The following is a 16069-nucleotide window of genomic DNA, read 5'->3' as shown; positions in this document are numbered from 1 at the left end:
AGAGTTACACACTCCCAGAAGAGCCTTGCCCTAGGATGGCTGGCCTATCAGCACGTGGCTGCCTATAAGGTTTGATTTCAGGGACAGCTTAAAATACCCCTACTTTAGCCTCATGCCCTTTCCCTTACCTCTGGGCTCACTGATGCCTGATAGAGATTCTGTAGGGGTTTTCTGCCTTCAGAATCCATCTTCTCATGCTGCAAAGGTCTGAACTCACTATTACTCTGGGGACACGTAACTCATACCAAATATTTATTCTTTGGTTTAAGGGAAAAGATAACATCCTGCCCTGACAGCAGGTTTAAGTAAGGGCAAATAGCACTCAAAGATTAGTTTTCAAACAGACAATTCAAAATGCCTAATCGTGATCATCTGACACAAATTATAACCATATGCTGGATGCCTGTCAGAGAATATTCTGCATATATAAATGTTAAGGATGCTACCATCTTCTCTGAGAAATACCAGCACTCCCTCCCTGAAAAATAAATTCCACAAAACTTTAGCAAACCTTTACACAGATGAATTCACTCATGCTTACCTAATTTTAATCCAGGTTTCTGATCTTAGTCATGTACTTTTCTGGGTTGGCAGCACTCATTACCGTAGTATAAACTGTTAAGCTGAAAATAATGAGAGGAATGTTTATATATACATCATTTTCCCTAACATTCCAAATGAGGAGGGCAATACCAAGATCTTCCCTAACACTTGGGACTTAGGAAAAGAGTACAAATGGAGGCCTATATATGTCAGAATATTTAAAATATATAAATCAGGGAAGGGGATGTGGCCCAAGTGATTGGGATCCCATCTACCATAGAGGAGATCCAGGGGTCAATTCCTGGGATCTCCTGGTGAAGGCAAGCTGGCCCGCATGGTGAGCTAGCCCAAGTGAAGAGCTGGCCCACAAGAAGTGTTGGCTTGTGTGGATTGCTGGCCCACGTGGAGTGCTGATCCGCGCAGCGTCTGGCCCGTGCAGGAGTGCTGGCCCAAACAGAGAGCTAGCACAGCAAGACAACGCAACAAAAAGAGACACAGAGAGACAATAAGAGACACAGCAGACCAGGTTGCTGAGGTGGCACAAGAGATTGATCACCTCCCTCCCACTCTGGAAGGTCCCAGGAGTGGTTCCTGGTGCTGCCTAAAGAAAAGATGAGTAGACACAGAAGAACACACGGTGCATGGACACAGAAAGCAGACAGCAAGCTAACAAACAATGGGGGAGAAGGAGAAATAAATAAATCTTTAAATAAAGATAAATAAAATGTATAAAGCAAGTGAACAGTCAAATGTTCTTTCCTTCTACTCTGACAACAGTGTGGAAGATCTGTGGCAGTGAGGGAGCGTCAGCCTTGGCCCTCACCTAAGGTCTGCCCCCTTCTGTTCCCACCCTTGGCTCTACCCTACCCCACAAGAGGCCTTACCTGCATGTATTTGGACATCTTGGCCTACCTGCCTTAGCTTCACCCACTTCCCCAAGCAAACAGCCACTCCGGGCCACCTATCAAGCACAGGATGTCCACAACAGCTGCACCCCACCATCAGGATAACACCAGCTCAGCCAGGCAAGAGGGCTGCACAGGCCCTGGAAAAGGGGTTGGTGCTCTTGGGGCTGAGAACTCCAGGGTCCTGGGTACTTGGGCCAGACTCTGGGTGGACACATGTCCTTGGCCCAGGGGATTCCTTATCTCAAGGGCAGGGTCATGGCTAGGGAAGAACCAGAGAGGGCCCTGTAAAGTTCTGGGATCAAGCCAGGGCCACTCCAGCCCAGATCTAGGGGTGGTGTTGAAACTGAAATTTTATTTTATATTCTGCATAGCAAGTGACCTATACCACTTGAGCTCATGGGTACACAGGGATGCACACACACTTCTTTCTCCCCTCTTCTACCAGATGTCTTGGAAACCAGCTGGGATGCATGATAATTTTTGCTCAAAGTATTTGGATCTGTGTCTTCAGGAGTGGGCAGGATTAGTGGAACTGGGCTCCACAGATAATCGTAGGCCAAGCTGAAGACAGCACTTTGAGCATGTGCAGAGTTCATGTCCAGGGCTAATGTAGGTTCCTTGAACAGGACCTCAGTTGCTTATTTTAGTCTATTCTCTGTTTTAATGTTTTCACTGCTATAATCACAACAGAGGATGGCTTTCTTTTGCAGGTGTGTAAAATTTTTGCAGCACAGCACAAGGGGCAGCAGAGAACTAACTGCACATGTTCAGACTAACTTCTATTAACCTCACATTTTGAACAGCCATAGCTGCTCTTCATCATTACATGTAAAGGCCTGGGAGTCAGGGATCTGTGTTAATCCCGGCTCAACAGTGATTGTCATTTAAACACATTTTCTCTTGGGTTTTTAATTATAAAATAGAGAAAAATACTACCTGGTAAACTGTTTATAGTGTTGTAACAATATTAGGTGTAATTTTGTAAAAAAATTCCAGAAGCCACTTAAACATGCATACTCTTTGACTTAGTAATTCAACTTCCAGGAATTCAGCCAAGGGAAATAATCCAAAAGCAAGGGGGAAATGTTCAAACATGTATATTTCAGAGTTTTAGTAGAGGAAAAACTAGCAATTGGAGAACAGTTAACTCAATTACAGTACGTTCTACTGGTTATTATGCAGCTGTTTAAAATTATAAGGGCAGTACAATATGAGAAATGCTTTATTAAAATAAATGTAATTATTGCTTTATGCTACTCATTTCTAAAAGATACACCCATCATTTCTATAATCATAAAAAACTATAAGAAGACAGAAATAGGTTCTTAATCCTTATTTTAAAAATGAATATTGAAAGCACAAAGTTGTACCTACATTGTGCTATGGAAGAGTTTGTCCCCTGCCTAAGGGGCTCTGTCATGTTACATTAGAGCTGGCTTCCAAGGGCTGACAAGAACCAACGAGTAAGTATGCGGGACTTTCATGAGCCAAAAGTAAGCCTGAAATTGGTATGAGCCCAAAAAGTAAGCTTGAAATCGACGGTGATATTTACACTATGGAAATCAGCAAGTGCTACAAATCAGGGTTTTTGTTTATTGACACACCACTGGATATAATGAACATAGCCGATTTTTTAGAGTAGTAAAATACCAACTAACTTGTTTTTCTGTATTTTTCTATTAGGTTGTTCTTTTGGGAATTCATTTTTACGCATGAGTTTTGATATCATGCCATACTTGAAGAAAAAACATTCAAATTATCTTTTGGAGAGTCTCTTTTTCTATATTACATTATATTCCTATTATGGTACAAAGTCAAAAGAACAATGTCAGTTTTTGAAAGGAATCAAAGTACCCATTTGCCAAAGTTATTCTAGATGCCATCAAGAAACTACTGTTTTGTGTTCTGGTAAAATAGTATCATTTTAAAGAAAAAAAATCAAGTGGGTATTTGAAAGCACAAATTACTTTATAGGTTTTATCTGTCATAGACTGTTTCTTAATACCATTTTAATATTCCTGCCTTGCAGAAAGGAGAAGCGAGGATGAAAAAAAAAAAAAGTAGGGACTTCTTGGCTTGGGGATTCATTAAAATAAAGGAACTTACTGGCAGACGTTTCCTCTTTTATTTTAGTAAATTAAACCCTCCCTCATTAAGTAAAAGGAGGTGTCTGCCTTCTGAATGAGCATAGGTGTGGCTAAGACAGTTAGTGGTGAGTCTCCCCTTCTGAGGCAACTCCTGGAGGGGACTATGAAGAGGAGAGGCCATTGGCACTAGTCAGCTTTGCTGGGCTGGTGGCAGCAGACCTTCAGAGTTTCACGCACAAGTTTGGTGGTGGCTGCCTCTCAAGTTTAACTAAGAGCTTCCTGGTGCATTTGTAGCAATGGCCTAAAGCTGTACCTCAGAAAGTATGTGGGTGAAATCTCTGGCTGTAGACCAGAGAAGTTATTGCTCACGGAATTGTCCTATTAAAGACAGAGGCTAAAGAGAGGAACATCAACTATGCGAAGTGTATGTGAATGAGGAACAGCATCAGGGAGCAGCAGAAACAAACTTGCCAGGAAGTTAAAGGAAAGCCAAAGGTGTCTCAAGTTTAGTTTAAAAACAGTGACATTTAAGGAGTTCAGAACCAGTGAAGGCAGAGTCCACACCAGACTGAGCTAGGATGAAGGCATCCCTCCCTTCCTAGCTAGGAAGTTCCTAGTTCCCCTGTTTTTCTTCATAGGACTTCTCACCTGACATGATACATTCATTAATCTGTTAGTCCCAGGAGAGCAAGGAATTTGTTTTGCTCACTGCTGTACCCATAGCACCAAGAAAGCCTGGTCCACAGGAGCCCTTAGATCTGCTGCTGAGCACAGGATTATGTGAATGAGTGGTTATGTGGTGACTTATGAACACATACGTTTAACATGTCACTTACTTGTTATAAACTGGAACCACTGACAAAACCTGCATTAAAAAATCATATTATAAAGTATCAAGAACTAGAAGAAATACATGTGGAGTATCTATAGATTACAACCACTTAACACGTTGGTATATCTCTGGGTGGCAGAGTTACAGATTTTTAAAATCTTTTCTATTTTTCCAAAACCCTTTTAAATGAAGAACATATATTAGAGTGGGTTCGATTTTTTTTACATTCTTCTGACAGATGCTAATAGCTATATTTTGGAAAATAAAATATGACTCCTCTATTAGTTTAGGAAATGCTGAATTAGACAGTTAAAATGGTTTTCTTTTTTCTTTTCATTTTCACAAACATTCCCCCTTCCTCCCCTCCATCCATCTCTCCCATGGTAACGGTAACCTCTAATTTGCTTTCTATCTCTGCAAATTTGCTATTTATAATCATCTTTTCTAAGTGATACCACACAAATTTTGGCCATATGTGTCTTGCCTGTTTCAATGAGCATAATATTTTCAAGGTTCTTTCATGCTGTAAGTGTTTCTTATGGCCAAATAATATTCCGTGTATTTATGTACCACATTTTGTATATTCATTCGTTTATGACATTTGTGTGGTTTCCAGTTTTTAGCTATTGTGAATAATGCTGCTATAAACATTGGTGTACAAGTATCTGATTGTGATTCTGTTTTCACTCTCTTTGGATATATACCTAGATTACTGGGTCAAACAGTAATTCTATAATTAACTTTTTTGAGGACCCTCCATTTTGCTTTCCACATTTTACTTACAATGTACTAGAATTCCAAGGTCGCCACATCTTCTTCAATACTTGTTATTTTCCATTTTAAAAGTAATAGTCATCCTTGTGTGAAGTGGTATCTTATTGTGGTTTTAATTAGCATTTCCCTAATGGCTAATGATGTTGAGCAAACATGTTTACTGGCCATTTGAATATCTTCTTTGGAAAAATGTCTATTATGTCCTTTGCCCATTTTTTTTTAAGATTTATTTATTTCTCTCCCCTTCGCCCCGCCCCCCCCCCCCCCGGGTTGTCTGTTCGCTGTGTCTATTTGCTGCATCTTCTTTGTCCGCTTCTGTTGTTGTCAGTGGCAAGGGAATCTGTGTTTCTTTTTGTTGCGTCATCTTGCTGCGTCAACTCTCCCTGTGTGCGGTGCCATTCCTGGGCAGACTGAACTTTCTTTCATGCTGGGCGGCTCTCCTTCATGCTGGGCGGCTCTCCTTACGGGGTGCACTCCTTGCGTGTGGGGCTCCCCTACATGGGGGGACACCCCTGCGTGGCACGGCACTCCTTGTATGCATTAGCACTGTGCATGGGCCAGCTCCACACGGGTCAAGGAGGCCTGGGGTTTGAACCGCGGACCTCCCATGTGGTAGATGGACACCCTAACCACTGGGCCACTGGGCTGCCGCCTCCTTTGCCCATTTTTAAATTGGCTTGCTTTTCTTGTTGTTGAGTTGTAGGAGTTCTTTTTATATTCTGGATACTAAACCCTTATCTGATGCATAGTTTGAAACTATTTTCTCCCCTTCTGTTTCACTTTCTTGATAATTTCCTTTGATGCACAAAGGTTTTTAATTTTGATGAAATCAAGTTTATCTATTGTTTCATTTTTTGCTCATGCTTTTGGTATCATAGCTGAGAATCCATTGCTAAATCCCAGGTTAGGAAGATTTGCATTATGTTATTGTCTAAGAGTTTTTATAGTTCTAGCTCTTATAAATTTAGGTCCTTGCTCCATTTGTAGTTGATTTTGTGTATGGTGTGAGGTAGAGTCTAACATCATGCATATGGATATTGTTTTTTTAGCACCACTTGTTGAAGAGACTATTTTTGCCCCACTGAATGTACTTAGCACCTTTGTCAAAAATCAGTTGACCACAGATGTGTTTATTTCTGGACTTTCAATTCTGCTCCACTGACCTATTTGTCTATTTTCCTGCCAGTACCACATTGTTTTGATACTATCACTTTGTAATGCAATTTGAAACCAGAAAGTTTGAGTCCTCCAACTCTGTTCTTTTTAACATTGTTATGGCTATTTGGGGCCCCTTACAATTCCATGTGAATTTGATGGTCAATCTTCTCATTTCTACATAAAATGCAGTGGGAGTTTTAATAGGAATTGCATTGAATTTGTACATGGCTTTGGGCAATATTGATACATTAACAATATGAACACTTCCAATCCTTGAACATGGAATATTTTGTCATCTATTTAGGTCTTCTTTCATTTCTTTCAGCAGTGTTTTGCAGTTTTCAATATACAAGTCTTTTGTATCCTTAGTTAAATTTATTCTTACATATTTTATGCTTTTAAATGCTATTGCAAATGAAATTGTTCTCTTAATTTCCTCTTTGGATTGCTCATTACCAGTATATACGAACATTATCTGTGCTTTGTGTGTTGATATTGTAACCTGCCACTTTGCTGTATTCATTTATTAGGTCTGAGAGTTTCTTCGTTAATTCCTTTGGGTTTTCTATATATAAGATCAGGTCATCTGCAAATAGAGAGTTTTACTTCTTCCTTTTCAGTTTGGATACCATTGCTTTTTCTTGCCAAATTGCTCTGGTAAGAACCTCCAGTACAATACTGAATAGCAGTGGTGAAAGAAGGCATACCTGTCTTGTTCCTGATCTTAGGAGGAAAGCTTTAAGTCTTTCATCACATAGTATGATACTTACTGTGTGTTTTCCATAAATGGCCTTTATCATGTTGAGAAAGCTCCTTCCTATTCCCACTTTCCAGAGTGTTTTATCAAGAAATGGTTCTGAATTTTGTCAAATGCCTTTTCTTTATCTAATACAATGATTTACGTGGTTTTTTCCATCATGCTATTTATGTAGTGTTATTACATTGCTGGATTTTCATATGTTGAACCACTCTTGCATCCCTGGGATAAATAATTTTTATTCCTGAGGTTCTCTATTTCTTCTTGAGTCAATTTGGGTAGTTGATGTACTTCCAGGATTTTTTTTTTTTCATTTCTACTAGATTATCTAGTTTGTTGGCATATAGTTGTTCATATTATCATTTTACAATCCTTTTTATTTCTGTATGGTCAAAGTGATATCAGGGAAGCAGATGTGGCTCAATCGATTGAGCTCCCACCTACCACATGGGAGGTGCCGGGTTGGGGTCTCATTGCCTCCTACAGAAGATGAGCTGACACAATGGGCTGGCACAGCAAGCTGATGCAACAGGATGATGCAATATGAAACATAAAGGGAAAACACAGTGAGAGACACAACAAAGCAGGGAGTAGAGGTGGCTCAAGCAATTAGGAGCCTCCCTCCCACAAGGGAGGTTCCAGGTTTTTAGATGCCTCCTAAAAAAAAAAGGAAGACAAGCACAGAACAAACAGACACAGCAAGTATAAACAACAAGGGGGTGGGAAGAAATAAATAAATCTTTAAAAAGTGATATACCATCTCCCTTTCTGATTTTAATTATTTACGTCTTTTCTCTCTTTTCTTTCTCAATCTAGCTAAAGGCTCACTGATTATTTTTTTACTTTTTCCAAAGAACCAGCTTTTTTTTGTTTATTCTCATAATTGTTTTTCTATATTCTTACTTCATTTATCTCCACTCTATTCTTAAATATTTCCTTTATTCTAAGTAAATTTTGGTTTACTTAGTTCTTGTTTTTTCTATTTCCTCAAGATGTAATTTTGATTATTAATTTGATATCTTTCTTCTTTTTAAATACAGGCATTCAAAGTTACACATTTCCCTGTGAGCATTGTCTTCACTGCCTCCCATAATTTTTGGTATGCTGTGTCTTTGTCTTCATTTGCTTCTGAGTATTTTCTAATTTGCCTTGTAATTTCTTCCTTAACCCATTAGTGTTTTAAATGTGTTGTTTAATTCCACGTATTTGTAAAATATTTCAGTTTTCCTTGTTTTTTATTTCTAGCTTCATTTCATTGTGGCCAGAGGGGTTACTTTTTATGATTTCAATATTTTAAAAATTAGACTTCTTTTGTGCCATAACGTATAGTCGACCCTACAGAATGATCCATGTGCAACTAAAAAGAATGTGCAGTCTGTTGTTGGGTAAAGTGTTCTACATATGTCAGTTAGATCTCATTGGTGTATGACATTAATCAGGTCCTTTATTTCCTTATTAATCATCTGTTTGGGTGTTCTATCCAGTGGTTAAAGTAGTGTATTGAAATCTCCTACTGTTATCGTAAGAACTGTCTATTTCTCCTTGCAGTCTGCCAATGTTTGCTTCATATATTTTGGCACTCTGCTATTATGTGCACATGTTTATAATTGTTAAATCATGTTGAATTGACCCTTTTATTGATATAGAATGTCCTTCTTTGTCTCTTCTAACAGTTTTGACTTAAAGTCTATTTTGTCTGGTAATAATATAGCTCCCTCTGCTCTCTTTTGATTACTATTTGCATGAAATATTTTTTCCATCCTTTCACTTTCAACCTATTTATATCTATGGATCCAAAATGCTGTAAATAGCATATAGTCAGGTCATGTTTCTTTATGCATTCTGCTGATCTCTGCCTTTTGATTGGAGAGCTTAATCCATTTACATTTAAGGAAATTACTGATAAGACAAGATTTTCTTCTGTCATTTTGCTAATTGTTATTTCTAAGTCTTATATCTTTTTGTCCATCCTTTTCTCCATTACTGCCTTCCTTTACATTTATATGACCTTTTATAATGAGTCATTTTGAAACACTTATCCTTTTCTTCTGTGTAGATTTTTAGATATTTTCCATATGGTTACCATGGAGATCACATTTAGTATACTAAATCTGTTACAATTTAGTTTGTGTTGATTCCAAGCTGACTTTAATAACCTCCACACATACTGTTCCTATATCCCTCCATCCCTCCCTTTTATGTTGTTTGTATGACAAATTACATCTTTCTGCATCGCATGCCTAGTAACAAAGATTTATGTTTTTTATGCAGCTGGAATTTTCAGCCTTGTAAGAGGTACAAGAACAGAATACAAATGAAAGAGAAATAATACTGACATATATGTTTACCATACTGTTACTTACACTAGAGATCTTTATTTCTTCATCTAGAATCAAGAGACTGTCTAGCATCCTTTCCTTTCAACACAGAGGATTCTTGTTAGCAATTCTTAGGGCAAGCCTAGTAATAATGAACTCCCTCAGTTTTTTTTTTTCTTCCAGAAATACCATAATTGCCCTCTCATTTATGAAGGACAACTTTGTCAAGTATACTATTCTTAGGTAAAAGTTTGTTGTTGTTTTTTCTTTCAGTACTTTAAATATGTTCTCCCACTGCCTTCTGGCCTCCATGGTCTCCATTGAGAAACGGGATATTCATCTTATTAAGGATCCCTTATATGTGACATGTCACTTCTCTCTTGCTGTTTTTAAGATTCTGTCTTTGTCCTTGGCATTGGACAGTTTGATCATAATGTGTCTCAGTGATTTGTTTGGGCTAATCTTGCTTGGCATTCATTGAATATCTTGGTTTGTATATTCATAACTTTCATCAGATTTGGGAAGTTTTCTGCCATTATTTCTTCAAATATATATATACATATTGACCTTTTACCTCTCTTTTCTCCTTCTGGTACTCCTAATGTGCATGTATTAGTACACTTCATGTTATCCCACAAGTTATTCAGGCTCTGTTCTTTATATACATATATATATAATTTTTCTGTTCCTCAACCTGGACAATTTCGATTGTTTTATTTTCAAGTCTGCTGATCCTTTCATCTACCTATTCCAATCTATTCTTGAACTGCTCTATGGAATTTTCCACTTTAGTTATTGTACTTTTGAGTTCCAGAATTTCCATTTGGTTCTTATTTATAATTTTTATCTCAATACTGAAATTCTTATCTTGTTCATAGATCATTTTCTTGATTTCCTGTAGTTCTTTGTCCATGTTCTCCTTTAGTTCATTGGTCCCATTTATGAGAGTTATAAGATCTTTAGTAATTCAAGAGACTGTGCTTCCTCCAGAATATTTTCTACCAAATTCTTTTTTTTTTTTTCCTATGACTGGCCCATACTTTCCTGTCTCCTTCTGTGTTTCATAATTTTTTGTTGGGTACTAGACATTCTAAGTATTATATTGTGCTTACTCTGGAAATCCAGTTTTTCCACTCTTCAGTCCTCCAGATTAAGAAGAAGAAGGAAAGAAAGAAAGAGAGAAAGAGGGAGGGAAAAAGAAAAAAAAACCCAAAAACTACTAACCAACAGACAAAACACCCACCCCATCTTACCCCACAAAAAGAAATGTACTGTTTTCCAAAATATCTGGTTATGTTCAATGGGAAACCAGAAGACCAAAACCTAGGCAGCAGCTCTGCTCATTCCCCTGGGATTCACCAGATCCAAAATTAAAGAGGAAAAAAAACCAACAACCAACCAAGAAAGAAGCCAAGGGCAAGGAAAGGGGAAAGGGAAGGGGGAAGGGAAGGGGAAGAGGGAGGGAAAGTGAAAGAGAAAGAGAATAAGGTACACTGTCTCTTTATGTCCCAGTAGATGCTGGTGGAAGACCAGAAGATGCCGCTTCTGATAGAAACTGAAGCTAGCATCTGTACTGGGCCCTCAGGGATCCACCAGACTAAAGAACAAAAGAAAGAGAAAGGAGAAACCCAACTAATAAAAAAGTGCACTGGGTCTTTAAGTCCTAGTAGATGCCAGTGCGAGGGCTCTGCTGTAGCTGAGAGGTCTGATACTAAGACCAGAGTCTACACTGTGCCTTCAGGGATCTTCCAGACCAGGAGATGCCCACACACAGAAGGAAAGAAAAAAAACATACAAGCTCTTTACTACCAGGTAGACGCTGATGGGTGGTATTTAAAGCTAATCACTATTAACAAAGACACCAGTTTCTCCCTAGGAGAAACTGGACATCACAACACAAATTACCTGGAAAAGTGTCTCCAGAGTAAGGTTTGCCTGGCCTGTGGAATTAAGAGCTTTGATGGCAGGTGTTCTGTAAAGACAATGGTCGATAGTCACTTAGCATTTCAGAAAACCCAGAATCCCATCAGCTCTCCATTTGGGAGGCAAAACATAAGACCTATTCTCATTACCTCTTTTTCACCAAAACAGATTCTGCCCCCAAACAGGCTTCCTGCCTAGGCCCAAACTGCCATGGTGGTATTAATTAAACAGCTGGGACAGCTGACTCCATCTGTTCAAGGAAACTGTGGTGATGAAAACGTGTTGCTGCAGAATTGAACAGTTTCCACCATATACTTGGGACAGTAAAGCCAAAATGAGGTATGTTAACTACCTGTTATTTGGGATGTACTGAGATAATTACTGACATAATAAGAAAGCAGAATGAGTAATCCCAGACTGGCTTGTTTATTTACTTAAATAAGGGAAATATTTTTCTTCCAAACAGATTTTACAGAGAAGATCATGAATCTTGTCCTTTCCCTTCATTTTACAGTTGGGTGAAGAGAAGTCCAAAGAGTGATTTCTACAGGGCTGCTGGTAGAATCCAGTGGTGATTCTGAAACTCAGGATGGCCTCATGTCCCAATACCCAACCAACTGCCAAAGAGGTTCTCCCAGTGCTCTCTACCATACACTACACTCTCCCATCAAGGTTAAGGCATGGAGTGGGAGTCCAGGTAACTTTTCTGGGAGAGGAAAGCACATATAGTCCTCCCCAGATCCTGGAATAGAAGGGACATTTTCTCCTGACTGAAAAAAAAAATGCAAACCAGAAAGGGTATAGGGGTCTACCTTCGGTCATCGCCCGATGGTACTGGCTTCCAGTGGTCATAATTAGTCTCTACTCGGAACCACCTAAAACAGAGCACATCATGCTATCTTATCCAAGGTCACTTAGAACATAGCTAAAGAAGATATGTATTTTAAAAAAAAACAACTCTAGTTTTCCAGTGAAAACAAATGAAAATTATTTGACACAAAAAGACCAGAGCCCTTAATTCTACTCACTTTCCATTCAAAGGATCTAGAGGCCAAATGTCTGCAGGGCCACCTCTGTTCCTTGTGATGACCACTCCCTCCTGGGGGGATGTGCCACCAACGATGTAATAAACATCAGCAATAATAGGAGTCTTAGCCAATTTGTAAACAGCTGCTTCAAAGTCTTCTGACTCACTCAGAGTCTGAACAAAAGAACAAATGCATTAGCAACATCATACAGTGTAGTAGCCCACACCAATATATCCACCAATTTTCCAAGCACAATTTCTTTATATATTATGCCATGACTCTAACCTTGAACTGTTCTGAAATCATCTTTCTGTCATCAGAGCTCCTGAGATGGAAGAAACCTCAGCTGGAGGGGTCTTCAACAGCAGTAGGAATTTTCTCAGAAAAGGAGGGAACTGAAAATTGACAAATTCTATCTGTCTCACCAAACAGACTGTGTGCTTTTTAGACACAGTCACCCTGATGAAGGACTCCTGACATTTCTTCATTTATTTGTTTTTTCAGGTTGTATTTCCTGAACACTTACTATGTGGTAGGCATTGTGCTAGTATAGGATTAGAGCAGTGAACGTGACAGACCTGGTCCTTGGTCTCCCAGAACTTCCAAGGAAGACAGAAATATCCACAGGCAATGGTGACACTGTAATGAGTGTTAGCAAACGAGAAAGAGATCCAGTGAAATCATAGCAAGGGACCCCATCCTCATTTAGAGCATCAGAAAAGGCATCCTATTGAAGTATCACTTGAGCTGAGGCCAAGAGGTCCAATAGAAGTTAGTCTGGTGGTTGTGGGATATGGATTGGGAGTGAGGAATAGAGTTCTAATTCAATGGAATAGACTGAAAAAGGCTTGGAGGTGAAAGAGAGCATGCTACACGAGAACAGTGAGCTTCGATTGATGTTCAAATACCTCTGGAGTTCATGAAAACTTTTGGCAGAATAGTTAAGATCATGTTCCAATTATTCAGAGTCTATATGTGCTCCTATCTAAAGTTGATCTGTTCAAGAACACTGGGGTAGTTGGCCTGCCTTTCTCACCTCCATCTTCATAATTAGTCTTCTAACATTTTTTGAAAGAATATGACTTTATGTTCAACCATCCTGAGAATTAACAAAGCACATTGTCAAAGGTGGGGATGGGAATAGGGCCAAACAAAGAACTATTCAAAATATTGGTGTCTGCAAAGGCTCCATGCACCATAAGCCATCAGCCTTTGGCAGGATTTTGTGTGCTTCTCATGTCTTATATATATTGCTATAGGGTGAGGTACTTTGGCTTAGTCGGTTTATTCTGAACTAGGCAAAATTAGTAAGTGAGGCAGTACATGTGATGGAATATTTGTTTGATTACATCACCTATATCATCCTCAAACTGCTGTCAAAGAACTGAATGCCCCTAACTGAGAGGTGTATGAGAACAAAGCAAAAGAACGTCAGTAGGAAATACAGAAGACAGCAGAGTTATTTCACCCAGATGACAAACTCAGGGCAAGGCTTGTGCCTTATCTACCTATCTAACTTAGGAAGTTATTGCTAATGGGTATGCGGTTTCTTTTTGGGGGAATGAACATTCCCAAATTGACTGCGGTGAGAGTTGCAAAACTCTGAATATACTAAAAACCAGTGAATTGTATACCTTAAAGAAGTTAATGGTATGATATAAATTATACCTCAATAAAGCTATTTTAAAAATTAAATATACATCTGCCTTATAACCCAGTAATTCCACTCCTATTTACCCAAGTAAAATTAGCACATATGTTCACAAAAAGACTTGTACAAAAATTTCCATAGCAGCCTTATTTATAATAGCCAAAACAGGAAACATACCAAATACTCACCAAAAGGAAAATGGATAAAGAAATTCTGGCATGATCACACAATTGATTATTCCTTAGTAATAAAAGGAATAAACAACTGATATATGCAAAATGGATCAATCTGAAAAACTTTATGCTGAGTGAAAGAAAATGAGTCCTTACTCTATGATTTCATTTATATGAAATAAAAAATAGGCAAACATCTGTTATAGAAATCAGAGTAGTTTCCTAACAGTGAGAGGGACTGAATGGGAAGGAGCACAAGGAAACATGCCAGGGAAATATCTATACCTTGCTTCATTGTTGGTTACATGGATAAACCAGTGTATCCACTTATCAAAACATATTGAACTAAACCCTTAAGATCGGTGCGTTTTATTGCATACAAATCATATCTAAAAACATTTAAAAATCATTATGGTATTTAGTTTCCCTGAGATAGATTTAAAATAGTTTTATTTTAAAACGTCAATATTTACAATACACTGGAATTTTTGCAGCTTTTTAATCTTATGCTGAAAAATTTTACAAGTCATCTTAAAAATAGGTGAAGGATACATACATTTTTTAAATATTTAGGGAGTACCCAAGCAAAAACATTTAGGAGAACTACAAGAAGTCCAGTGGGGCTAAATCTTTTAAAGCAAGGCGAAGCACGGCTTAAGAAGCTAAAGCCAAGCAGAGCAAATCCTTGTACCAGAGATGTGCTCCCCAAAACGGGTTTTCTATGTGTCAAATTATAACTTGCATGTGGTCTGGAACCCTGTTCATTTAATAGTCCATTTAAAGCACACGTTTCATTTGTTGTGTGTACAGCTACCTTCTCATGCAATTACTTGCTTTGCTAACTTATATATTCATAAATGGAGATTCTAAAAGGAGGGTCATCTTTATTTATAGAAGAACATATTACTACCTCTTATCTCAATCCACTACTGTATAAAACTCTACCTTATTACCTAAAAGTTTATAGGCATTTTGCAAACATCAAGGCACCTCCGAGAGGTTTATTCTTTCTAAGAGCTTCTCACATTAAAACAATATTATTAAATATCACAATGCATCATGAACACTTGGTGTGGAAGATGAAGTTAGGATGAGGTAGGATTGAGAGTAAATATACTCACAGTGCGGATAAGCCAGCTGATAGGAGAGTGTCTCTGAAAAAGGGCAGCGATTGCATTCTCCCACCACCAGCCTTTATCTAATTGAGGAAGGAACCATAAATAAATACACATATTGCTGACCAAACACCATTTTTTAAAATTCCTTAAATTTTATTTCTTTCCCATATTATAAGCTGCCAGAGAAGCTGATGAAGAAGGAAAGTTGGTTGAATGAAGAATGATTTTTATTAGCATCCACTTTTCAAAGATTAAGCTAGGATTTCCTGGCAACCATAAAACATCTCCATTGTGGATGTATGTATGTGCATATCCTATTCCAGCAAGCAAAAATATACCGATATTCAAAAATCTGACATCAGCCTGTTTTGTCCTAGGACACACTGATATTTAAATCAAAGGAAATCATTCTATTAATTAGACCAGGTTTGATTTGGGATCACATTTTTTTAAAAAATACAAATTTATAATCATTCTCCAAAATTACTTTCTTTACATCTTTAAAAATCTCTCTAGGGGATTTATCTCCAAAGAAGAAATTTTCATTTAAGAAATAAGATTGAGGGAAGCAGATGTGGCTCAAGCAACTGGGCTCCTGTCTACCATATAGGTGGTCCAGAGTTCAGTGCCCAGAGCCTCCTGGTGAAGACAAGCCAGCCCATGTGGCAAGCTGACCCATGCAGAGTGCTGGCCTGCACAGAGTACTGCCCCATGCAGTAGTTCTGCCCTGCGCAGGAGTGCTAGCCCACGTGGAGAGTTGGCACAGCGAGATGATGTAACAAAAAGAGATACAGAGGAA

At 38.4% G+C, this 16069-nt stretch overlaps 1 protein-coding gene across 1 annotated transcript in view; it reads right to left on the bottom strand.

Annotated features, from left to right (window-relative positions):
- NAAA (N-acylethanolamine acid amidase) overlaps nt 1-16069 on the bottom strand; it is a 37354-nt gene that overhangs the window by 745 nt on the left and 20540 nt on the right. Inside the window, exons 5-10 of the mRNA XM_004472575.5 lie at nt 15274-15350; nt 12329-12501; nt 12113-12175; nt 11283-11349; nt 4375-4403; nt 542-623 (exon numbers count right to left, since the gene is read on the bottom strand). Of these exons, the coding sequence (XP_004472632.1) occupies nt 548-623; nt 4375-4403; nt 11283-11349; nt 12113-12175; nt 12329-12501; nt 15274-15350 (485 nt within the window). The 3' untranslated portion in view covers nt 542-547. The remainder of the gene's footprint in view (nt 1-541; nt 624-4374; nt 4404-11282; nt 11350-12112; nt 12176-12328; nt 12502-15273; nt 15351-16069) is intronic.

Source organism: Dasypus novemcinctus, chromosome 1 (genome assembly GCF_030445035.2).
Source record: "Dasypus novemcinctus isolate mDasNov1 chromosome 1, mDasNov1.1.hap2, whole genome shotgun sequence".
In the NCBI taxonomy this organism is placed as follows: Eukaryota; Metazoa; Chordata; class Mammalia; order Cingulata; family Dasypodidae; genus Dasypus; species Dasypus novemcinctus.
The sequence above is the reverse complement of the archived record's forward strand: the minus strand, read 5'-3'. Positions and strand labels throughout refer to the sequence as shown.